The following is a 26,058-nucleotide window of genomic DNA, read 5'->3' as shown; positions in this document are numbered from 1 at the left end:
CAAAATTGATCAAATAGTATAGAATTATTTAACGTTCTTGAATGTGCAATTAAAACCATCAACAAATAATTCGAAGATTTTTTAAAATTAGAATTCAAGTGTCGGTCTCTTTATCGTTTTTAGGGATTTATTTTCACCAGGATTTTATTTTCAACGTTAAACCAAAAACTACTGAATTCTCAACATTAACGAAATAGCTACAGAATATCATAAGCTTTTTCATCGACCTAAAAAATGATGGGTATTTATAGATTTTTCTACCCTTGCATTATTAATTTATAATTATTTGTTAATAATTATATAATTATTTACACACTTTTGAATAATTTTGTCCAAAAGTGTGCAACGCAGTGAAGGAGACATCTCCGACCCTATAAAGTATATATATTCTTGATCAGGATCACCTCCTGAATTGATATGCATGGTCGATAATATGTTACAATGAAACTACAAATTTAACATCTAATCTGCGATGAAGGAGATAGGCCAAAGGTTCCCATATCTATTGTTGCTAAACAAGGTTTTCATTGATTACCTTTCCTTTATGTTAAAATTTACGGTTTTTGATATATTTTTCTGTTCAGTTTTGTAAATACAGCTTTGAAAATATTTCATAGTAGTGTGTTTTTTTTTCTCCAAATAAATAAATAAACTATCTAACTACATATATAAATGTTAAGTAACAGCCTGCCTTTAAGGTAACATTTACCTGAATAACATAATCATGTTCAGATCTTTTCTGCAAATATAACATTCCATTGTTAAGATAACAGACGTTAAATCAAGTGATTGGCGCAGTTAGTTCCAACAACGTACAAAAGGTTTTATATTTTCGGTTTTTTTCTTTAGAAGACTTTAAGGTTAGAAGACTTTTAAGTTACCGCCTCTTTTTATATACACTTGCAGAGGGTATTATAATTTTGGTCAAAAAGGTGCCACGCAGTGAAGAAGCCATCTCCGATCTATATATAATATAATGAATATATACATATATATATAATATAAATATAAATATATATACATAAAGTATATAAAAACTATTATTTTTTTAAACCTCAAAAATATCTTTGCTTTCCTTTCCTTTCATAAAGAAAAACTTTTTTGAACAGGTTTTTAAATATAAAATCGTAGTTTTTAATCTGTAAAATATACATTAAATATAGATTATATCGAGGTATGCTATTAAGATTCTATGAAAAATATTGGGTATATTTTCTATCAGAATAAAATGAAGTACAGTTATAAAAGTAATCAATATTATTAATTATTCGTAACAAAATGTTAATTTTTCTGGTTTTTCATATTATCTAATAAAACAGTTACACTCCTTGTGATAAGTGTGTTTTGGAGAGGACCCTTTGTGGTCCTTGCTCTTAAACTTTCAACGCCTACGCGGCCCCAATTTTTCCCTTTCGCTAACGCTCAACCGGCTTAGAAAGCTGTCTTGTCGAGAGGGGAGAAATCACTTAAATACTTAAACACTTAAGAAATACTTAAACAAATATTAACGAATAACCAGCTTAGTTACACAAGAATTATACGGAGAAGTTGTCAATAAATATTTAAAAAAAATCTTGTTGCTAATCAAGTATTTTTTGACCTTTGAAATCTTATCAGTACGCATTGTGGTTGTGAAATATTTTGACTTTTCTATAAGTGTGCGCCCATAGTCCCAATTCCGCAAAAGACCGTCTTCTTATCAGAAACTCAAGCTTAGTCTCAAGACCAGGGATGATTTAAAAAGCCCGAGCCACGAGTCTCGCAGCATCAGTTGAAATTCTTCCACTGACTCTTTAATAAAAAAGTCTCCTCCAAACGCAAATATGTATACAAAATTTTCCTGTCGGTGGTACTCTTTTCTGCAATTTATTTAATTTTCAACCAGGGATCGGAAAGAAGTAAGTGTTTCTATTTTTAAAATTTATTGATTAAATTAATTTTAAAATTCCACAGTCATGCTATCTATCGGAAGAAATGAAGGACCAGTGTACTGCCGTCTGATACCATTGTAAAGCCTCTGTTGAGATATTTTGAAAACTCACGGGAGATGGATCTCCAGCCACCACAGTGCCAGAAAGACCACTCGGACTGGCAAAATAAATTGCACTCAAATTATCGAAAGCTGACATGAAGGAATAAGAAAATATCTACAAAAACAGTACAAATTGGGAGAAATTGAAAAAAAAAATCAACTGGGTAATTTTCATAGTTGGAGGTTTTCAAAACAAACACCCTACGTAAGTTGGCAGAACCCAAAAGTTAAAAATAAAATCAATAGCTGTTCTAACTCTTCCAGATCCTGGTCCAACAACCCCAAATAATGAGTCCAAATAATAATGACTATCCAGCAATCCAAGGTCCTGGATGAGATCCCTTTAAACTCTGAATTCTCTGTGGGACTCGACGAGTCCTACGAGTCCCTTCTGACGAGTTACCTGTTTTAATATCCGAATTTTTGTTTTCTGACAACTTTGCTTCAGAAGAATTCTACGATTCTGCAAATCCAAGAAGTCTTTCTGGCACTGTGATATCTGAGAATTCTTCTCCTGGCATTTTTCAAAATATCTCAGAAGAGGTTTAACAATCGGGTAACACACGGCAGCACATTCATCTTCCATTTCTTCCGATAGATAGGACGAGCATGGATTTTCCACTTAGAATAACTTTTTAATAAAAATAATAGTAAAGAGTCAGAATTTTAACCAAGAGCAGAATAAAGTACCACCGGAATGATCCTTATTTATTTTTGCATTTGGACAAAAATTTCTTCTTAAAGAGTCACTGGAAAAATTTAAACTGATGCTTTTAAGTCAATCTTGACCTTTAGCTTGGGAGTTCCTGATAAGAAGATTAGTCTTCGGAACAGTCTGTATACACAACGTATATACATATACCTGGTCGAAATAAATATTGGGACACTTTATTTTTTTCAACTTGAATGGTCCTGACGGAAAAATGATGTCCTGGAGAGATATCCACCGTGAACGCAAGTCCTGCTAGACTCGCAATTTCGGAGGTGCTTCACTGATGGTATGGGCCGCATTTGGACACGCCGGAAGATCCTCTATGTGTTTTTTATTAACACGAATGAATTGTCAGATGTACATAAGACTAATGGACGACGTTTTGATACCGTTTGGCGAAACTTATTTTGAGAAAAAGTTAATTTTTCAACAGGATAACGCCGCCATCCACGTATCCAAAGTGTCAAAGCAGTTTTTTGAGGATTAAAAAATTGAACTTTTGGGGTGGCCAGCTTGTAGTCCCGACCTAAACCCGATTTAGAATGTGTGGGGTATACTCTCAAATAGAGTATACAGCAATGGACGACAGTTTGGCACAGCTCAAGAAGGGTTTTGTTGAAGAATAGGCCAAAATCGACGAAAAACATTGCAGGATTTGGCTAATTTAATGTCTAAACGCTTGGCTGAAGTCATTTCAAAGCACGCAGGCAATACCCACTATTAGGTGAGAAAATACATTTTTTTTCTACAATTATGAATTTTTTAAAAATTATTTTCTATACAGTGTCCCAATAATTATTTCTAAGGGAGCTAACATAACAATACAAATTTTCGTGAAAAGGATCAGTAAAATAAAAAAGTTTTATCTGTTTTCAATGCATTTCTTCTCTATATTTACAAATAAAATAAAAACAAAAAAAATTAAAAATCATTTATGAATTTATTAAAAAAAAATAAAGTGTCCCAATATTTATTTCGACCAGGTATAAAGAAAAAAACCATAATTTGTAAAAAATTTTATATTTTGTTTTTGTTTTTCCTTTAATATTATATTATAGAAATTTGTATGCAAGAAAAATGTAATTAGTTAATTTATTTTAAATCAAGACAAAACAATAAAGACAAACTAAAAAGGCATAAAAAAAATCAACTGATGACCTGATGAAAGAGGGAGGCTGTTGAATTCAGCAACGATACACTTTGCCTGCATCGCCCATATAAAATTCCTGTATCACCAACAACATTCAAGTCCTTTTGAGCCTTTATTTCTTCTAACCCATGTAAATGCAACCCATGACACCACCACATCCGATCAAATCTATTGGAAGAGCTCCAGATTCAGTCAGCCAGATTAAACGTCATTGGAGACAAGCACTTTGTTTTTGGTCAACTTCATCGCAGAGGATCCATTTTTCCCCAGCCATAGGGATCAGGCTGAATACATTTGCAAGCTCAATTCAACTCAGGTCGGATAACCCACGACACTCCTTATGAGGCCAGTTCGTGCGGAGCCAACAGCTTCCTCTAACATCATCTTGTGTATATTTTCCCATTTTTATACCCTTGCATATAATTTTGTCCAAAAGAGTGGAACGCAGTGAAGGAGACATCTCCGACCCTATAAAGTATATATATTCTTGATCAGGATCACCTCCTGAGTTGATATGAGCATGTCCGTCTGTCTGTCTGTCTGTTTCTACGCGAACTAGTCTCTCAGTTTTAAAGCTATCGTCTTGAAACTTTGCACACACCATTCTTTCCTTTGCACGCAGTATACAAGTCGGAACGGATCGGCCGACTATATCCTGTAGCTGCCATATAACTGATTGATCGGAATCGACCCAAATTTCGTGTTTTTGAAGACAGAAGCTTGGGACCTTTTTTAGATTTTTTATTTTAGTTAATTGGTTATGATTATGATATTCTCATAAGGATCGGCCAACTGTATCCGATGTTTGCGATATATATCCGGTTTTAACTGCAAGGGTATATCAACTTCGGCTCCGTCCGAAGTTAGCTTTCCTTTCTTGTTTTAGTTATAAATTTATTAAAACCAACTGTCTTAAAATTTTTTTTTTTTTGTTTTAAAGTTAATTTTTTTTAATTTTATTTGGACATAAATGAACAAAAAAATTTTAAATAACAGCTTATCTGCATATGTCAGAGAAATAAGCTAAATATAGGTTAATAACTCCGATGCATCTGGTGCAAGATCTGGAGATCCCAATGTTAGTCAATTAAACAAAAAAAAGTAGAATATATGAATATATGAGAAACTATAGAATGTAAGGATTAAAATGCAAAATTAAGTAAAATAAGAAAAGAAAAAACTGCGCGTCGAAGGAGCCAATAAGACCCTGGCAATAAGACCCAAATTGTACTCGGAGAAAAAAAATTACCAACTATCGACAGAATCAATGAATCTAATCATTTAAACCACAAATCGCCTTCTCACATTAGCTTGCCAATCAAAGGGTTCTTCGGTCGGCTACCCGGAGGATACCTGGCCCGTCCCTGGTCCCAAGAACGAGGTTGGAGGTTGTGAGCTGCTTGACTCAGTCTACTGAGGAATCGATGGCAGTCGGAAATGTCCGTCCAACCCAGAGTTGAAGAGGACACCTCAGTGACAAGGTCCATTATCCATATTTTTGTAGACTTTCTTACATATCTTACTTTCTTAACATATGTCTTATTTCTTTTGTTAACGTTAAATCATGATTTTACTCATAAGTCAACTGAAGTTAACCGCGCAACGGCAATGTCCGATTATTTAAAAACTCGCTCTGGCCAAACTGCTGACACAGCGTCTGGCCGGATGCCCATACATAGCCGGCGAACACTGCATATTTGCGGTGGCCGCTATGAAATACATTTTTGTTAGCTATAAGTTTCAGTTTGTACTTGCGCTTCATTCAATAAAGAAGGCATTTGTCCCATAGTCCGGCACAGCAGTAAAATATTAAATTCATTTTATTGAATTGGTCACCGCGCCGCAAGGGCCGTGAGAACGGAGCAAGTGCTCCCACCATAATTCCGGTCGAAGAAGGAATCTCCCTCGGCAACCGCCAGGGACCTAATCATCGCTTACTACCAACAAGAAGAAGCAACCCCCTCCGCAACCGCCAGGCACGACCACACCCTACTACACCATAATCTCACTAACGCCTGCGACACCACTGAGTGCAGCGAGGGATAACCGAATATAATCTACCGCCCTATAACATAATTAACAGGCACCCAACGTAAAAGTCATGTAAGTGAGCACTTTCATCTAAAAACCCTCTATGTCTGCATTAGATTTTTTTTTAAATAAAAAAAGACAATATTTGTGAAATTTGTTCCTTACACTGGCACATAACATAAAATCTGCAGCCCTACTAACGTTTTCACATAAATTAATTCCCTTAATTTGGTTGACGGTTTAGCATTAACACGTTAAATTTTATGTGAATATTTTTGTATATATAATTTTTTATAAACCATTTTCGGGATATTTACTTCCCAATATTGTTTGCATTTCTTTTATTTAGTGAATAAATAAATAATTATTTTAATACAACATCACCAAGTTGCGGAATTAAAAAATTCTTAACCAGGGCAAAGAATCGCTAGCTCAAAATTTAATTTCCAATCCAATATAATTCTTACATATAATTGTGTGCATTTAATTCAGCTTTTATATGTCTGAATTCTTGGTACTAGCTGCGCAGTCTTGGTTATTTGTTATTCTTTTCCGTTGTGTCTCCCCACTCCATTTTCAGGAAAAAGATACGGCCGCGCATGCGGAGTGTGGCACTTTGTTGTTTTTATTTTTCTTTGTTTGTCATAGCGGAGGCTCAGTCCCGCGCACCCCCCACCTTGCATCTACTTGGCAAGGCAACAGCGCAGTTCGACGAGCTCGCACACATAACTAAAGCGGCAGCTCAGCTCCCGCGGCCCCCTTTACCAGCTCAATCGCCTCTGTCGGCACATAATTCATACATAAATTTTTTTTTTCGGGCGACTTTATAGCAGCAGCTCCACATGAGCAATCCCTTTCAACAATATAGAAACACAAAACAACTCTCTAGTGATTCTGAGTCCGAGACCAAAGAGCCGGCCAGATTTTCCACCCCAAAAAGCGCTAACGCTAGCGCTCCCAAACTCGCGAACATGGCTTTCAACATGGAACAGATGACAGCCACCATTCAGGCGGCCGTCCAACATGCTGTTCAAAAAGCCAATATTGAAAGCCAGCGTAGACAAAATGAGCTGCGTCTAGCTATACAGCAACTGAACGCCCGAGTCAATGCGGTACAAATCGCTCGCGCCCAAGTGGAAACCCCACAAGCTAAGGTTTATGAGCCAATAGAAATTAGGGATAATGTCAAATGTGACGAGCCCCTAGATGCCGTTAAGTGCCTTCCCGAATTCACGCGAGCACAGGACGCATACGTCTCCTGGTGGCAAACGGCAGTAGCCGCATATTAAATTTTTAGGAATTACGTAAATAGCTCGCGTCATTATCAGGCAGGTTTTTTTATTAGGAGTAAAATAAGAGGCCCTGGCGTTGCCGTGCTATCCCCGTTTGGCACTGTGCTAAATTTCGACGCGATTATAAATCGACTCGATTTTACGTACAATGATAAGCGTCGGATTCACGTCATCTAGCAGGAAATGGGTACTATCAGGCAGGGAAATCTGACCCTCCTGCAATACTACGACGAGGTTGAGAAAAAACTCACCTTTCTCACCAACAAAGCTAATATGTCGTACAGCGCTTCAGCTTTATGCGCCCCTCAGGAAATTGATTACGACGCCATTCAAGAATATAATTCGGACGTCATTCATTTTTTAAGGGAAAATCCCTGCTACACGTCGGCCAACGACAAGAGGCCAGCCGAAGCGCTTTACACGGAATCGAAAGACCCGCAGTACGCGATGCAGGATACGATTAAACACGCCCAAGACAAGTTCCGAGACAGGGAAAACGCTTTCCGGGGAAACAGGGTTTTCAAAGTTGGCGCAAAAATCCTAGTGAAGTCTAACAGGCAACTGAGCAACAAACTATCACCTTTGTGTGAGAAAAAACCCGTGGAAGCGGACATGGGGACCACAGTTCTCATTAAGGGGAGGGTGGTTCACAAGCACAACCTTAAGTAGGCCGAGAATAGCAATAGTATTATCGCTCGCCTGATAATTTTTCATTTTTTTTTATCTTTCTTTCTAGCCACTTGGCATAATTTTTTATTACTATTATTTTTATTCGTACCTTGTTTTCCATGCTTTGACGGTGGGCTACTCCGTTTTGAACAAAAATCCGAGTTAAATATATCCGGAGTTAAAGATTTACATCCTTACCTCAGCTATTCCCTTTTGAACAAATTAAATTCAAGGAATTTCAAATAATAAATGCAAACAATAGGCAGGTCAATATGAACAATAAAGTACAAATTCAAATTAATAAAATTTCCGCTACCGTCAACCTACTTTTGAGGTCAGCTTAAAAGTCTCAAATTGATACAGGGCACCTGTACTATATGCTTTTATCTCGAAATAGGATGATCGCAGTGGAGCTGCAGGGTTTAATGCTGGCAGTAGCACTTGCCAAGGTTATTGTTAAATGCTACCATCTTAGATCATGCAGACCTAGAATGTATGTGGATGAAAGAGCCCACCGAGACCGCGATTAGGGATGTTTTGTCCGTATCGTCCGTTAAGATATTACAATCCGATAACATCTTACCCTTTATTATTAGGTTTCCAAAAATCAAGTCGGCCTGTAACAAGATCACCGTTTTCACGGTGTCGCATCACGACACCATACTCAGACTGGAAGACAACGTAATTGCTGAATGCGACGGTGACATCCACACAGTAAAAAATTGCTCTGCGACATCAGGGGCTACATTTTTCCAGCTGGCGTGAGAAAGATCATGCGCTCAAGAGCTCCACGATGGATGCATACTGACGTTAATGAGGGGATTGTAATTATAAATGATCGCCCGGCTCGCGTGTGTCTGTCCATGTAAGGGGCACATATCTCGTCCCCTTTGCAGAAGGTGCCATCGTCAACGAATCCCGATTGGTCAATCATGACACAGCCCAGAAGATGGCTCCAGGAGTGGCAGGCTCACCTTCCCTGAACGTCTCTATGGAACGTAACGTCTCAGTCTTCCTTACCTATGCTGCGATTTGATTTGCATCGGCTTGACCTATTGGCGAGTCACTAAGGCCCGAAGAACCGCGGTCCAGCTAAAAGAGATGACTGCCCAAATAGGGTCGGCCGAGGACGGCCTCATTTCTGAAGGGGGAGTGGTTAACCGCGCAACGGCAATGTCCTATTATTTAAGAACTCGCTCTGGCCAAACTGCTGACACAGTTCTGGCCGGATGCCCATACATAGCCGGCGAACACTGCATATTTGCGTGGCCGCTATGAAATACATTTTTGTCAGCTATAAGTTTCAGTTTGTACTTGCGCTTCATTCAATAAAGAAGGCATTTGTCCCATAGTCCGGCACAGCCTTTAAATAGTAAATTCATTTTATAGAATTGGTCACCGCGCCTCATGAGATGTGATATCCCACCATAATTCCTGTGAAAGAAGGAATCGCCGTCGGCAACCGGGCGAGACCCAATCATCGCTTACGACCTACAATGAGAAGCAACCCCCTCGGCAAACGCCAGGGACGACCACACCCCACTACACCATAATCTTACTAACGCCTGCGACACCTACCACCCATATAATATAATTAACTCATATACCATCAATTATATATATATATATAATACTAAACTATTACCAACTGAATATCTAACATGGATGCATTGATTTCCCTAATTGCATTGATTGTGTGTAATTTTATTTTTTGGCATTGTATTGTATTACAGAAATATGAATAAAGTAATATGTACTAGGTACATACCATTATATATTCGAAATGTTACGTAACAGCCTAATGTTAATATACCGACGTTCTGATAACAGACTGATTTACAGATGAGAATATATGTTAAAATATCACTGTTATTTTAAAATAACATCCTACTGTTAAGATAACAGCCTGTGTAGCTGATTTATCCAGAACAAGAAAGGAAAGCTAACTTCGGGCGGAGCCGAAGTTGATATACCCTTGCAGTTAAAACCGGATATATATCGCAAACATCGAATATAGTTGGTCGATCCTTATGATTACAACATAATAAAATCAATTAATTACAATTAAAGATCAAAAAAAAAGTCCCAAGCTTCTATCTTCAAAAATACGAAAGTTGATATTTCTACCAAATACCATTTCCGATCGTTCAGTTATATGGCAGCTATAGGATATAGTCGGCCGGTCCCGACCGTTCCGACTTATATACTGCGTGCAAAGGAAAGAAGGGTGTGTGCAAAGTTTCAAAACGATAGCTTCAAAACTGAGAGACTAGTTCGCGTAGAAACAGACAGACAGACGGACATGCTCTTATCAACTCAGGAGGTGATCCTGATCAAGAATATATATACTTTATAGGGTCGGAGATGTCTCCTTCACTGCGTTGCACACTTTTGGACAAAATTGCAAAATTATACCCTCTGCAAGGGTATAAAAACAATGATTATCCTCAATTGAATTGAGGCAGAATCATTTAAAATTTTGGGTTTTGCCAAAAAAAATAAAACATATATGCATTGTATAACAGTAAAAGTATAAAATGGAGTGTCAAAGTGCTAATTTTCAAACTTCAAATTTTGAAAAAAATTCGGAAAAATTATATTAATTTTGGTACTTGGTGTTCCTCAGTGCATATTTCAAGTTTTGGAAAAGGCCTAAAAATTTTCTGAAAAAATAAACATTCTATTCGATTTAAAAAAAAAAATTTTTTTGTCTTTTATTTATGGCTTTTAAAAATGAATATTTTACTTTTGTGTGTCATGGAAATATTTATTTAAAAAAAAAAACAATTATACCAAAGGAACATACATATGTAAATATAAGTGTTGAATTAATTTTAATTTTAAACATATTTGAAAAAATGTTTGTAATCACATTGTAATCATTTTGCTTAGAAGCTAGGTGAAATATTCCTAAAATTTCTTTAGGGAGTACTCCCCCGGGTAGTTATCCTCGTTTTCGCCGTAAGCCCAGGTGTCCTCGTCCTGCTCCTCGGGATCAAAATCGAACAACTGCTCCAGGTCCTGGTCGGCTTCGTTAGGGACGTGCTTCTCGGTGAGTAGGTCGTCCTGCTCCTGTTCATCCGGGCACGACCGGCACCGACTCTCGTTGATCCCGTAGTTAAGGCACTGATCCCCGACACACTGGCAGCAGCCGTCGTGGAACCATCGGTAGCCGCTGGCGCCCATGCTCTCGCACTGCTGCCGGCACTTGTTCGCCCGGATGCAGCTGTTCACATACACGACGGTGCAGTAGGAGTTGCCCCCGGCGGGCGGGGAGGCCGGGGCACTTCCGCCCTGCACGCGCTGCTTGAGGCCCGGACGCATCAGGAAACGGATGGTGGACCACTGGCTGTCCTCCTCGGCGGTGAGGGTGTCGAACAGCTCCGGCAGCCCGTCAATGTCTCCGATCTCGGAGCGGGGCGTCAGCGAGGGCAGCGCGTCCTTGTGCTTGGGACACATTTCCAGGCAGCCGCAGCACTCCGTGTAAAGCTCCCCAAGGCAGTTAAGGCAGTCCTTGCAACAGTGGCAGTCGTTCAGCTTGCACTGGCAGCTCTGGGTGATGAGGCACTTGGACACCACGGAGCCGCACACCACTTCGTTGCACCCATCGTCGTTGCCCAGGGTGGAACCGACAATCACCAGGAAAATGTACACCAGAAACAGCATTCTCGTCGACTTCTCGATGTGCAATGATGCAACGGGCCCAATTGTGGCACGTTTTTTATTTGGCACAGGTGCACCCACCCCACAACCAGGTAGGCCCTTAATTGGCGGTTAACAGTTGCCTCACAGGTAGAGTCTTCCATTTAAAATCAGTTAGGCCTCTCGCAGTCATAAAATAAATCCACCACATACCTCTCCTTCGCCAAATAGTTCTTACCTAAGTAGACCCAAGTCTTCCAAAACTCTAAGCCTCATTAAGCAATTCGAACAAGGGAAAAGGTTGTTTTAAACTGACTAAAGTGTCGAACACACCTATATAGTTGTAAAAGTACCAGAAGCCTATGATTCAACCAATAGACTTTCAAATAAATATATTAAAAGAAAAAAAAATTATTAATATTTGAACTGTAAGTTCGTATTTAAGTATATTCAACAAAAAATATATAAACCAAGACACCTATAACTCTGGAGGAATACAAATAAATTAAAACATTTATTGTTAATTTTTTTAATTTAAATTTAATTGAAAACACATACAAATTTCCGTTTTTGTTACCGCTTATACAGGTGAGTGTGGTAACTTCAATTATAAGACAGAAAATATAAACTTCCACCTAAACATTATATTTATGTAAAAATAAAATCTATCTATCTGAAAATACAAAAAGTTGTTCCTGAAAGGGCAAACAATCATCGAGGGCGTGAGGGTGTTATTTATATTTAAGAAGGATTACCGAAATAATATTTTTAAATTCACAGTATAATTGAAATTAAACTAAATTAAAATTATATTGCTTTTACAAAGTATTTTTTAATATATCTACATTAAAAATATATTTTGTTGCGAATTTTCTCCAACGTAAAACAAACCATTTTTACAAACTTTTTGTTTAAATAAAAATTTAGATATAAATATTTCAAATAGAATCCAACTTTATGAACTATTTATTTACATATATGGGGTTAATTTTAAATCTTAAATAGTGCGCGCCAAACTCATGCTACATATCGATATAGCCTATCGATACACACACAGAAAAATACCAGAGTGGTATTTTTTGTTAACGCATTAGTCTCATATCTGGGCAAGGGGAAACTTCACACACAGCAGCTGGGCACACGGTGCTGAGCTTAAAGCTACAAAAATAAAAGAAAACATTTCACAAAATTCAGATAATAAACAAAATCAAAGATAGTTGTATTTGGAAAAACATGGAATACGAAAGTGTGCTGATCGTGAAGCCCGAGGTGTTCATTTACAAAATACCGCCGCGCGCCAGCAATCGAGGCTATAGGTGAGTCAACCAATGCGGAAAGAGCAAGAGAAATGAAACACCCGAAAAATTAATTTTTTTTTTTTTCATCTTAATTGATGCAAACGAAACGCCCCCACATTGCATTTTGGGGCTTTTTTCTGCGCGATTGGTTCGCTGAAAGAGTGCTTGTCGAATACGCAAGAATTATGTTTTAGCCAAGGCTGATTGCCCAGACGACTCGTGGCTGCTGCCTTCGCCACTTTTGAAGTTCATTTCCAATTGATTTTTTTTCTCGCTTTGTGCAGCTGCAACAACAATTGTTATTGTTGTACTTTTCACTTACACGTATCCAAAAAAAAGCTCCTCTGCGTGTGTGTAATTGTTGTTATTGTTGCTTTCAGCTTTCTTTGTTTTCCTTTGCGCTCTGCTGGGCAAAAAATACAAAAATACAAGCTACACGCAAAATAATAGTTCGCCCGAACATATAAATTAATGATTATTGAGTCCGCTTGCCCTAGAAGCTGCCGGCATTTAAATAGACTAGAATAAAAAATAAATGTGTTATATGCGCTCTAAAAACGTTTTTAAAATTTTAAAAAATCTAAAGAAATTTAATTTTATTCTTATTTCTATTTAATTATTAATTTAAAAAATGTTATTCCATTTTATAAAAATTAAAAAAGCAAAAACTATGTCGCCTGCAATTTCCAAAGCCTTTTTACATTTCATTTATTTTTAACTACAAAAAATTAAAAACAACACAACAAAAAATTTATTTTACATAAAACTATTTATTTTATTAAAAATTTGTATTCGAAATTATAAAAAAAAACGCCCACTAATAATGTCATGATTTAATCACAGGGCGGCTGACTGGAATCTAAAGGAACCGACCTGGACGGGCAGGATGCGGCTGGTGGCCAAGGGCACTGCTTGCATCCTGAAGCTGGAGGACAAGACCAGTGGCGCCCTGTTCGCCAACTGCCCCATCGACACATATCCCGGCGTGGCCATCGAGGCGGTATCTGACAGCTCCCGTTACTTCGTCATCCGGGTGCAGGACGACAACGGTCGGTCCGCTTTTCTCGGCCTGGGATTCGGCGATCGATCAGACTCATTCGACTTAAATGTGGCGCTGCAGGATCACTTCAAATGGGTGAAGAACCAGGAGCAGATAGAGAAGGAGAAGACGGAACCCAAGCAGGAACTCGATCTCGGTTTCAAGGAGGGCGAAACCATCAAGATCAACATGAGGATCACGGTGCGTCTTAAATCTTAAAAAATTAATTTTTATTACGAAAGAATATGTGCTAAGCGAATCATTACAATTACCTATCAACCTTTTTGTTTTGTTTTCTAGAAAAAGGACGGTTCCGAGGGCAGCTCGCGCACGGGCAAGAAACAGGGATCCTCGGGCGTGTTGCCACCGCCGCCCGGTGGCCTCGGAAAGATCGCTCCACCACCGGCCGCTGCCCCAGCGACGACGGTGCGGCAAAGTCCCGGCGTCTCGCCCGCCCACAGACCCGCCGCTGGAAACTCTGAATGGACCGATTACGCATCCGCCGGGTGGGTTTCCAAGCTGGATTGATTTATGATTAAAATACGACTAGTTTCAAGCCAAATTCAAGTTGCCAGAACAAACTTTCACGGCGGAGACCAAAATGATTTAGAGAAACTGTATAATTTTTATTTTATACTCCTAATTATTATTATGTTTACCCACAGCCAAGGATTAAAGTTAAGTTCCTTGGTTGAATCCTTTATTGTTCGAATGGCAAGATCGGAGATAATAGTCTAACTTTGAATAGTAACTATTGAAGCATCTAACATAGCTCATCTGGATAAAGAGCTTGTGCTTTCTTCTGGCGATTCCGAAATAATGAAATATTTCCTTCTCTTTTCCAGTGGCAACCAAGGACAACAGAACTCAGCCAACGCCAACTGGGTGCAGTTCTAAAGTGAAATATCCTGTTCCTGCTGCTGCTGCGCTTCTAATCCAACACTATGTTCTAAGATTTATCCAATTTTTCTTTATTTCTTATACAATTCATAATCGATTTGTTCGATTTATCATTATTATTATGATTATTTTTTTTTTTTTCGATTTAAATGCGACCAAAAATTGAACAGAGAACACACATTCAGCAAAGCGTCAAGCGTTAAAGTTAAAGTTTTTAAATTAAATGGAATTTGTGTATTAGTTTCCCCTCCCCCGCCTCCCATGCTCGCACGCCTTTCGTCTCTTTCTAATTCAATGTCGCGTCTCTTTCGGATTAGACTGGAAGACCAGAAGGAGGCAGCGGGTGCGGATGTGGGAGGACGGGCTCTCAGTGGGAGGGGATTTGTAGCAAACTATTTAGCCTGGTTGTTATTTGTATAAATACTAGTAACGATAATTTTTTTATATACAAACTTATTCTAAAACGTAATTTGTTAACGAGAGAAATAATGCAACTTACATAAGCAAAGGAAAATTAAGTTTAAATCAAGTTATAACATGCGAGAACTGCAAAAATATTAAAAACAAGTTTTCGAGTACTTACACACCTACGCCAACACACCAACACCAACACATACGCACGAAAGGACATTCCGCGGATGGGAGAGAAGTGATCGTTGAAGGACGGCATTGCATACAAATTTAATTTATTGTTAATTCCCCGCCTAAATCTCCACCAAATCTCCTCGTCCCCAAACCCAAGACCCCAGCCAGACCCGATTCACTTGGAAAATATGCAATAATTTACGAAAATATTATTTTGCTCTATTATTTTTTGTATTGTTTACAGAACGGCACACATGCATAGCAAATAAGTAAATCAAATGAATTATAAATATATATATGCATATACTCGTGTATGTATGCAGTATGAAGAAATATCCATATGTATTTAATAAACCACATAATGTATGTATGTAGCTTGTACAATGCATTACGAAAACAACAAAACGAGTCAGATATATAGGATACATATGTACGAGTAGCGACGAAAGTCTTGGTAACTCCGGATGCAATTGTTAAATGTTAGTTTTGACCCCGAAACGAACCACCACCCCGTCGACGTCGAAAAACCGAACTCGAAATCAATATCGTACTAAATGCTAAGGAAAGATCTTCGTTTTTGCGGCAAGCCGTAGCTATCGCTCTGTGTTTCCGTTGCTGTTGAAATATTATACAAAATCAAAAACAAAAAAAGGACAAAAATATGAAAAACCAACAAAAAAAAAATAAGAGTTCTATTTGTTCCATTAATGTTTCATAATTAAAGCTGCAAGCTGGCACTTTCTTAGCTTTATCTTCTGAGTTGTTTGCGCCCCAGCCGCAAGAGTATGCCAAGGGCAGTGCGTTTCATAAATATAGTACTGGGAAAGAGTTTAACTTTATACTTTGGTGTGGACATATTTTGACCTAAATCAGACTACAAGTTTTCAAAACCTAATTATGTATATTCTATTGCACTGACATAATGCCTTGCTGTTATGAGACGTACTGTTTGTCTAAAATTTCGACACGCCATCAAAACAACAAGATCTGTACAAATATTTTATTGGGGCTATCGTTTCTTTTTTCGCAGCTCCGTCGAGGCAATTTTCAAATCATATTCGCCAGCTTTGGGCAGCCAACAAACGATAGATAAATTCGGAAGGAAATAAATGATATATATATATATACATATACACATGATATACACAAAATGTAATGAATAATGAAAATAAAAACAAAATAGCAATGAATTTAAATGTGAAATTCCCGAACGTTTTTATTTCTACGAAATCTTTGATAATAACTTCACCTGGTTAGAATTTTCACTTAACGGACTTCAGTTCCGAAACTATATCATGAAAAATAGTTTAAATTTACTGATTTTTCCCGTAAACAAATATTTTTCTGTGTAAAATTAAGGGTTTTTGAGAATTTTTTGTATCAGTTTGAAATTTTATCATATAAAACTGTCATTATACCCTTGCAGAGGGTATTATAATTTTGGTCAAAAGTGTGCAACGCAGTGAAGGAGACATCTCCGACCCTATAAAGTATATATATTCTTGATCAGGATCACCTCCTGAGTTGATATGAGCATGTCCGTCTGTCCGTCTGTCCGTCTGTCCGTCTGTCTGTCCGTCTGTCTGTTTCTACGCGAACTAGTCTCTCAGTTTTAAAGCTATCGTCTTGAAACTTTGCACACACCCTTCTTTCCTTTGCACGCAGTATATAAGTCGGAACGGCCCGGATCGGCCGACTATATCCTATAGCTGCCATATAACTGATTGATCGGAAATGGTATAACTTTGGTGTTTTTAGAGTTAGAGAGTTCAAATTTGACATGTGAGATATTTTTGGCAAAACATTACGTCATGCCAAATTTCATAAGGATCGGCCGACTATATCCTATAGCTGCCATATAACTGAACGATCGGAAATGACCCAACTTTCGTGTTTTTGAAGATAGAAAGCTGGAACTTAGTACAGATTTAATTCTTGGTCAGTTGATCCAACCTACCAAATTTCATTAGGATCGGCCGACTATATCCCATAGCTGCCATATAATTGAACGATCGGAAATGGTATTTGGTAGAAATATCAACTTTCGTATTTTTGAAGATAGAAGTTTGGGACTTTTTTTAGATTTTGTATTGTAATAAATTGGATTATATATTCCTATTCCCATAAGGATCGGCCAACTATATCCGATGTTTGCGATATATATCCGGTTTTAACTGCAAGGGTATATAAACTTCGGCTCCGCCCGAAGTTAGCTTTCCTTTCTTGTTTTATATATGTTCGAAATTTATATACGGTTATACATATATATATACGGTTAAATTTTTAAAAACTTGCCATCTTAACTCTAAAGATCTTTCATTTTTATTTTCTTCTCATGCCTGTTCCTAGGCAAGTACTTATATTCAATTTTTTACACCGTAACGTAGAGAATATTAAGGGTATTCACACACTACTGGTTGTTGTGAACAACCAGTGTAATTTGAGAACCTTCATAGAAAACTCAATCGAATGTAGAATGTAGATCTCGAATGTAGGCAAGTGTGCGGTTCGTGAGTTGGCGCTCTATTTTGATAGTTTGCGGAACTCGTAAAACGGAAAGAAAGAATTTTGGTGGAAAGAAACAGATTCGATTGTCTCCAGAGACGGCGTTAGGAGATTTTGGGTAAATATCCAGTCCACCAACAAGTTTCCATTCTAACTTTCAGAGATACAGACATATACAATTTTCCATGCCCATCCCAGGATCAAGTTTAGGTTCGAGGAGTATGGATTCTTAACCTAGACCTAGGGAGTCTAAATGAATCCCTTCCTTTGAGGGAGCAGTATAACATTGGTGAGTGAAAATTGGTGCGATCTCCTAGGATTGGCGTTTTGAATTTTACACACTGAGAAACTATTTGTATTTATGGAAGAAAATTATTTTTTGTTGTATTTTTTTAGACAATTAATGATAATTGAAAATAAAGTTTTCTTAAATCTTTTCTTTTTAATTAGTTTTCTTTTTAAATTATTTAGTTAATTTATTCTGTGAAGCATTAAAAACTGTGGCAAAATGACAAAATGACCGTAAATGACAAATAATTAAGGTTATATACAAACGTTAAAGATTTTTTATATATAAATATATTTTTATTTATATATCTGTATATACATATATTTAAAAATTACCATTGAAACCACAAAACAACAATAATCTATTGCTCTCAATCCATGTTATTATGGGGATACCTGAAGAGGTACAAATTATATGTAGTCCACAACGTAAGCGCTTGGCATCACTCATAGATGGCACCACGTAGCATTTTACTCCACGTATATATGGAACGCCGGACTGTCTAGAGGAGAAGTTACAAATATACCCCATGTCATCCACCTCATTTTTGTTCGAAGTCAATCGACCGAGAGATAGAAAATACGCCCCAAAACTTAAAGAACCTTAGCAAACCCAAGCAAGCTTATCAGGACGAGTGTGTTCGGATCGAGCTAAATGATCCAACTACAGAAACCATAAAATTTTAAATATACTGTAAATTGTAAATGTAAATATTTTCTGTATCTGTAGAATGTAGAATATGCTAGCAATGTGTTTGGTAGTGCATATATAGTACATAACTTATCCGATTGCTCAATTTTCCAAAATTTCATTTCCGTGCGCTTGAAAAGAGCGAATCTATGGCAAAAACGCTCTCAAAAATCGAAATATATTTAAAACCTTTACCTGGTGGAGATCAATATATGAAACGTATCATTTAAATTGAAATATTAGTAATATGTATATGTGCCTGATGCCTACTACGGGCACTGTTACATTTCTTTTATATTTAATAGGAGCTTTGATAACCTTTCAGAGTATGGCTAGTATAGTTTAGGTCAAAATGTGCAACGCCGTGGAGAAGACTTCTTTGAACCTAAAACACATATACTCACAGCTGTGTTCATTAAAATAGCAGTGAAATAGCAACGAAGTAAAAGGACGGTAATTTTTGCATTTTCCTTTTCGTTAGTAGATCGCTTGATCATTATTTTTGTAAAATGGGATATGAAGATAGGAAAAGTACAAAAATTTCGTAAGATTTGCTTTTTATTTGCGTTTTTTGGGCATTTTTGTTCAAAATCACAAGTTTTTTGCTGTTCATAAAAATATCAGTTTTTTTTTTTTGATCCACAAAAAGCGCCGAAAACATTAAAAATTTGGTGAAAAGTAAGTTTTCTTCAGTTTATTTTAAAGTGGCCATTTGAAGTGGCCAGTGAGAAAATGGCGCAATATTCTTTGGATAAATGAGTCCAAACTGGACTTGTTTGGTGCGACAGGCTCAAGACAGTATCTCTGACGACCCCCAAACACAGAAAACCACCTAAACCACAAACTTTTAAGACCGTTATGCACGGTGGCCCTAAAATATTGGTATGGGCTTGTTTTTCGTACAGCGGCGTGGTTAATGATACATAAGATCGATGGGATCATGGACCAAAACGTCTATGTCGACATACTCAAAAAAGTAGTGGTTTCTTATGCCCAGTGAGATATGTCCTTAAAATGGACATTCCAGCAGGATAACGATCCAGAACATACCTGCAAATTGGCTAAGAGTTGGGTTAGTCAACAAAACATTGATGCAATGTCGTGGCCAGCACAGTCCCCGGACTTAAATCCGATCTAAAATTTATGGGGGGACATATAGGGATATGTGGCAAAGAAATCCCCGACTTCAAAGCCGCAGCTTTGGCAATTTGTACAGGACGCGTGGGCCCAGATTCCCCTCAAGCGTTGCCAGGACTTGGTGGACTCCTTGCCACGTATGTAGGTGTGAAGCTGTTATAGCCAATAAAGGCTTTACGACAAAATATTAGTTTATATTTATCATTTTTGTTATTTGTATTAAGTTATTTTTAAGATTTGATGAATTTTTATACCCTTGCAGAGGGTATTATAGCTTTGTCCAAAAGTGTGCAACGCAGTGAAGAAGATATATCCGATCCTACAAAGTCTATATATTCTTGATCAGGATCACCTCCTGAGTTGATATGAGCATGTCCGTCTGTCCGTCTGTCTGTTTCTACGCGAACTAGATAATGTAACCCAATTTATATTAATACAAAATTTAAAACAAGTCCCAAACTGCTTTCTTCAAAAATACCAAAGTTGGTATTTCTACCAAAAACCATTTCCGATCGTTCAGTTATATGGCAGCTATAAGATATAAACGGCCGATCATTATGAAATTTGGTAGGTCGGATTAATTGACAAAAAATATAATCTGTACCAAGTTCCAGCTTTCTATCTTCAAAAAAACGAAAGTTGGGTCATATCCGATCGTTCCGATATGGCAGCTATAGGATATAGTCGAAGATGTTCAATATAATATTGAGGGCAACGGCTACAATTTTGAACACAACGAACTTTGTAAATCGATTGGCTCCATAAGTAAAAGAATTGCTTCTTTTTGTACTCGGGTATGATCGAATACCGGTATGAACAATTGTACAATATCAGTATGATTGGCTAAATGCAGTGGAGTCAATTTTCCTTAAGTCTACTAAAAATTCATCTCAGAAAATAGCGGAAAGTGTCCATCGTGGTCTTCAAAAGGTTGATTTTCGGAGTCTTCAGCTAGAGCAAAGCGACGTCAGTAGTATGTAATTAGGCAAACGGCGTACGACGTAAATTTAGTGGCGCCATCTATGGGTCAAGTTTGTGTAAAATTGGGCAGCGCCATCTACCGTAATATTTTATACGTTACGCCCTCTATTGGCATAAAAGCAAACTTTATGTCAAAAATTATACTTGCCAGGATCATCGCCGTCTATGTTTTCTATATTTTCTGATATCTTGCATTGGTTCCCACTAAGGGATATATGCATGTAAAGAAAAGATCATGTAAAAATGAAACTTGCCAGGATCATCGTTTGCCTAATTACATACTACTAAAATTTTTCTGCCGCTAATACGCCGTTTTCCTAATTCCCTACAAATTCAACTGCCCACTTAAGATACCTGTCTAAGATTCAGGATCGTGAAAAAATAAATAAGATTCAGGATCGTGAAAAAATAAATAAGATTCAGGATCGTGAAAAAATAAATAAAATTGATGAACAACAAAAAAAATGCTTATTTATAAAAATTATATTCATGGTGCTGCAGTTCATTTAAAAGTGTATTTTACTATAATTTTTTTGTAATTCATTTAAAATTAATGATGAAGAACAAATAATTATTTAAAAAAAATATCCAAAATTTTATTATGGTGTTGTATATCATTTAAAAGGATTTTTTACTCCAATTCTTTTTTAATTAATTTTAAATTAACTCGGACTTATATAAAGAAATTTAATTTTATAATATAAAATATAATACAGAATTTTACAAGGAGTAAGTATATCACAAGAAAACCTTTTCGTAGAAAAGTGAAAATCGACCTGCTGCGATCCCTTTTTATCACTCTCTTGCAGGAGACATATTTATGTCAGGGTCGGATATGTATTTTTCATTTAGGATTATATATGTATGTGAGTGTATATTGGATTGTGGATTTACGTTCCCACCAACATATACATGCATACACGGATATGACGCAAGAAATCAACCGATTGCCTATTTACTCCCTACTGACGTCGTATAGCGCGGATAATTGAAACTGATGAGTTTCTGCCTTACGCAATGACAATCTGCAACAGCCGTCGATGTTTGCAGATCCCACTGAAAGGATTTCCCTAATAATAGAGACTGCCATGTTTACTGAATAATAAGGCATCGAGCATATATGAAGAATGTTAAATCAATCACGGAGGAATCTATTGAAAACCTAACGGTAATTGAAAAATGGGGTTTTTATGGAAGGACGGGACATAGTGAGTACCAAAGATTTTCAAGTAACGATTCAGAAGACAAGAGCATAGTTGTCGAATCATAACTTACCTCTCCAACTAATTTCAAAAAGTAGCCATTCAATTATTGGAAGAATCCGCGGAACACATTACTAAAGGCCAGTTCGTTATTAAGTAAAACAAGAAAGTTAAGCTAACTTCGGGCGGAGCCGAAGTTGATATACCCTTGCAGTTAAAACCGGATATATATCGCAAACATGGGATACAGTTGGCCGATCCTTATGATTAGATCAAAATAAAACCAATTAACTAAAATAAAAAATAAAAAAAAGTCCCAAGCTTCTATCTTCAAAAATACGAAAGTTGGTATTTCTACCAAAAACCATTTCCGATCGTTCAGTTATATGGCAGCTATAGGATATAGTCCGCCGATCCAAATGAAATTTGATAGGTTGGATCAACTGATCAAAAATAGAATCTGTACTTAGTTTCAGCTTTCTATCTTCATAAACACGAAAGTTGGGTCGATTCCGATCGTTCAGTTATATGGCAGCTATAAGATATAGTCGGCCGATCCTTATTAAATTTGGCATGTTGGAATGTTTTGCCAAAACAGCTCTCGTGTCAAATTTGAACTCTCTAACTCTAAAAACTCCAAAGTTATACCATTTCCGATCAATCAGTTATATGGCAGCTACAGGATATAGTCGGCCGATCCGTTCCGACTTATATACTGCGTGCAAAGGAAAGAAGGGTGTGTGCAAAGTTTCAAGACGATAGCTTTAAAACTGAGAGACTAGTTCGCGTAGAAACAGACAGACAGACGGACATGCTCATATCAACTCAGGAGGTGATCCTGTTCAAGAATATACATACTATACATACTATACATACATACTATACAAGAATGTATATACTTTATAGGGTCGGAGATGTGTCCTTCACTGCGTTGCACACTGCTGACCAAAATTATAATACCCTCTGCAAGGGTATAAAAAGAGATAACTGAACTGTCAATCGAAGAGAAAAAATACTTCAAGAAAAAATGCATTAAGTCAAGCCAACAGAATTTTTGATTCACAACATAAAAAAATAACTGTTTAGCATAGTTTACAACTGACTATGGTAGACGAAAAAGTATGCAACGCACGCTTACAGCTGACCACCTGTGCAAGGCAGGTAAAGTAAAAGCGCGGACGACCTGCGATGACTCCAACTTCATCCCCGTGTACAAGTAGGGAAGGTACTCCTACTATCAGCAAAAGACGAAAGCACCAGGAAATTCCATTGAATTCTGTTCGGGAGGACCATATTGGGCATTTTCCCACCTGGAAAAAGTAAAGGCAACCCTGCAAAAATGATTGCTCTTTCCGCTCATACACCTTTTGTGAGAAATGCAATGTATTTCTATGCTAAAACGACAAAAGACACTATTTCACCAACTTTCACATGAAGTAATGTATACATGCATACAGAGCCATATATGGCAAACTATGGAATAAGCTGAATGCATACAAAGCCATATATGGCCCCATATCCCCCACCCCAAACTATGCCCCCCCCACAAAAAAAAGTCCAAATATATATTATTTTGACCTTAATAAACACATAATTACATTCAAAAAATTTCTTCCCTTATTATTTCTATGCTCATGCAGTAGAGGGTTAAATGTAGAAAACTTTTTACATTTTTCCTATAAGTCCGTTATCAAAATGTGGCAAGCCAGAGGTCCGGAGCAAAAATTAAAAGTTGTATACCAAAAGTATAAAATTCAAGCGGCGTTTCGGGTAAATTGGAATAATAGTGGACAAGCCCAGAGACACAAAATGTCGGGCTACAAAATAAATTTGTACAAATTTAATGAATATGCCATCGATACTGCCAAAGAATTGATAAGGAAGTATCCATTGTACTATTTGTACTACTGTACAGTACATAGTACTACTGTACCAGCTACAGTCCATAATGTGTTAGCTTATGGATCTTCTGCGATTGAGCATGCACTCGTATCAATCGGAGAGCTTTCGGAGGAAGCTGTCGAGTCGAGCAATAAAGAATTTAAAAAATGTAGACAGTATCACAGCCGAAAAATGTACCGCATCGCAACAAACACAGAAATATTACACACACATTTTATGGTCGACCCATTTATCACTGGACAATGAAAACATGGAAAGAAGGATAAATCAAAGTTACTTGAACCTGTGTAAAACATACTAGAAGAAACATTCTAAATTGTTGTTATATTTATATTGATTTGTTTATGGCTGTGCAAATATCAATTAAATAAATTGATTTCGGAGAGTTTAATTTAAAATTTGTATACCCTTGCAGAGGGTATTATAATTATGTCCAAAAGTGTGCAACGCAGTGAAGAAGACATCTCCGACCCTATAAAGTATATATATACTATATACACACCCTTCTTTTCTTTGCACGCAGTATATAAGTCGGAACAACTGGGATCGGCCGCCTATATCATATAGCTGCCATATAACTGATTGATCGGAAATGGTATAACTTTGGTGATTTTAAAGTTAGAGAGCTTTAATTTTAAACGAGAGCTATTTTTGAAAAAATTTTACATGCCAAATTTTATAAGGATCGGCCGACTATATCCTATAGCTGCCATATAACTGAACGATCGGCAATTACCCAACTTTCGTGTTTTTGAAGATAGAAAGCTGGAACTTGGTACAGATTTTAGTTTTGGTCAGTTAATCTGACCTACCAAATTTCAAAACGATCGGTCGACTATATATTATAGATGCCATATAACTGAACGATCGGAAATGGTATTTGGTAGAAATACCATCTTTGGTATTTTTGAAGATAGAAGCTTAGGACTTTTTTTTAGATATTTTATTGTAATCAATTGGTTTTATTATGATATTCTCATAAGGACCGGCCAATTATATCCGATGTTTGCGATATATATCCGGTTTTAACTGGAAGGGTATATAAACTTCGGTTCCGCCCGAAGTTAGCTTGTTTTTTGTTCTTTAAGTTCTTGATTTTTGTTTTTTTTTTTGATAAACTTCCTTGAGATTATTTCTTCATTAATTATATTTCTAAATAATGCAGTCTTCTTTATTGGTAATTTGGACTTGCACATTCTTCCAATGAATAAATCGCATGGTGCTAAATCTAAACTTGCTACTAGGGTAGCGTTCATTCTTTCTGAGTTCTTCAATAATGTGTGAAACCGATTTTCCCTTAAGCTTAAGCTAACAATCAAAAAATTAGAGTATGCGTAAAAAATCGAAAGGAAATCCTTTCCACCGTATTGAAAGGTGTCCATTCCTACCATGTGGAAAGGGTATACTGGTGTTTCGTCTTCTACCATGGGTTCCTTCGGATTTTTCCTACGAAACTTTTCACAAATTTCCCAAGCGAATATAAGCTCTTTTATTTGGGAAGTCATATTTGGCCAATAATACAGTTTACGTGCTCTAGCTAATGTTTTCTCTGTGCCTAAGTGAGGGTCGTGTACCTGTTTTAAGATCTGCGTTTGCAATTTAAATGTGATTACTAATCTGCATAAGCGAAATAGGAGACCATGTTCAAAATGCAATTCTGATTTATGTTTATAGAACTCCTGACAAAACTTATCTAACTTATGAAAAGATGGCCATCCTTTTTCTATGAACTCGACAATCTTCTTATAATTTTCGTCATTTGCCAAAATTCTGCGATAACAATTGTAGTTTTCTTGTTAAGCATACTGCTCGGGTCACTGTGAGAATCACTATGGCTAAGCCTTGAATTTCTACTTCACCCGGTATTTGCGCTCGTGAAAGACAGTCAGCTACTAACATATCTTTCCCTGGTGTGTATTTAATGGACATATTAGGATATTTCAGTATATATGTTTAGAAGCATTCGTTGCAGCCTCATCGTTACTGAATCGATGAGCCGTTT

General features: G+C 37.1%; 2 protein-coding genes and 1 long non-coding RNA gene across 3 annotated transcripts; 2 read left to right on the top strand and 1 right to left on the bottom strand.

Annotated features, from left to right (window-relative positions):
* Positions 1-1,764: 1,764 nt before the first annotated feature.
* On the top strand, positions 1,765-2,739 carry LOC108126078 (uncharacterized). The gene is made up of 3 exons (XR_001773348.3): positions 1,765-1,898; positions 1,954-2,237; positions 2,297-2,739. It is a non-coding gene; the product is annotated as an uncharacterized lncRNA (long non-coding RNA).
* A 7,910-nt stretch (positions 2,740-10,649) lies between these two features.
* tsg (twisted gastrulation) lies at positions 10,650-11,618 on the bottom strand. Its single transcript, XM_017242564.3, has one exon. The coding sequence runs from the start codon at positions 11,550-11,552 to the stop codon at positions 10,797-10,799; it is 756 nt and encodes a 251-aa protein (XP_017098053.2). The 5' UTR covers positions 11,553-11,618; the 3' UTR covers positions 10,650-10,796.
* A 1,028-nt stretch (positions 11,619-12,646) lies between these two features.
* Positions 12,647-16,553, top strand: LOC108126186 (NECAP-like protein CG9132). Its single transcript, XM_017242653.3, has 4 exons — positions 12,647-12,844; positions 13,670-14,066; positions 14,166-14,371; positions 14,711-16,553. Exons 1-4 carry the CDS (start codon positions 12,762-12,764, stop codon positions 14,760-14,762), a joined length of 738 nt encoding a protein of 245 aa, XP_017098142.1. The 5' UTR covers positions 12,647-12,761; the 3' UTR covers positions 14,763-16,553.
* The last annotated feature ends 9,505 nt before the right edge of the window (positions 16,554-26,058 follow it).

The sequence above is a fragment of the Drosophila bipectinata genome, chromosome XR (genome assembly GCF_030179905.1).
Source record: "Drosophila bipectinata strain 14024-0381.07 chromosome XR, DbipHiC1v2, whole genome shotgun sequence".
In the NCBI taxonomy this organism is placed as follows: Eukaryota; Metazoa; Arthropoda; class Insecta; order Diptera; family Drosophilidae; genus Drosophila; species Drosophila bipectinata.
The sequence above is the reverse complement of the archived record's forward strand: the minus strand, read 5'-3'. Positions and strand labels throughout refer to the sequence as shown.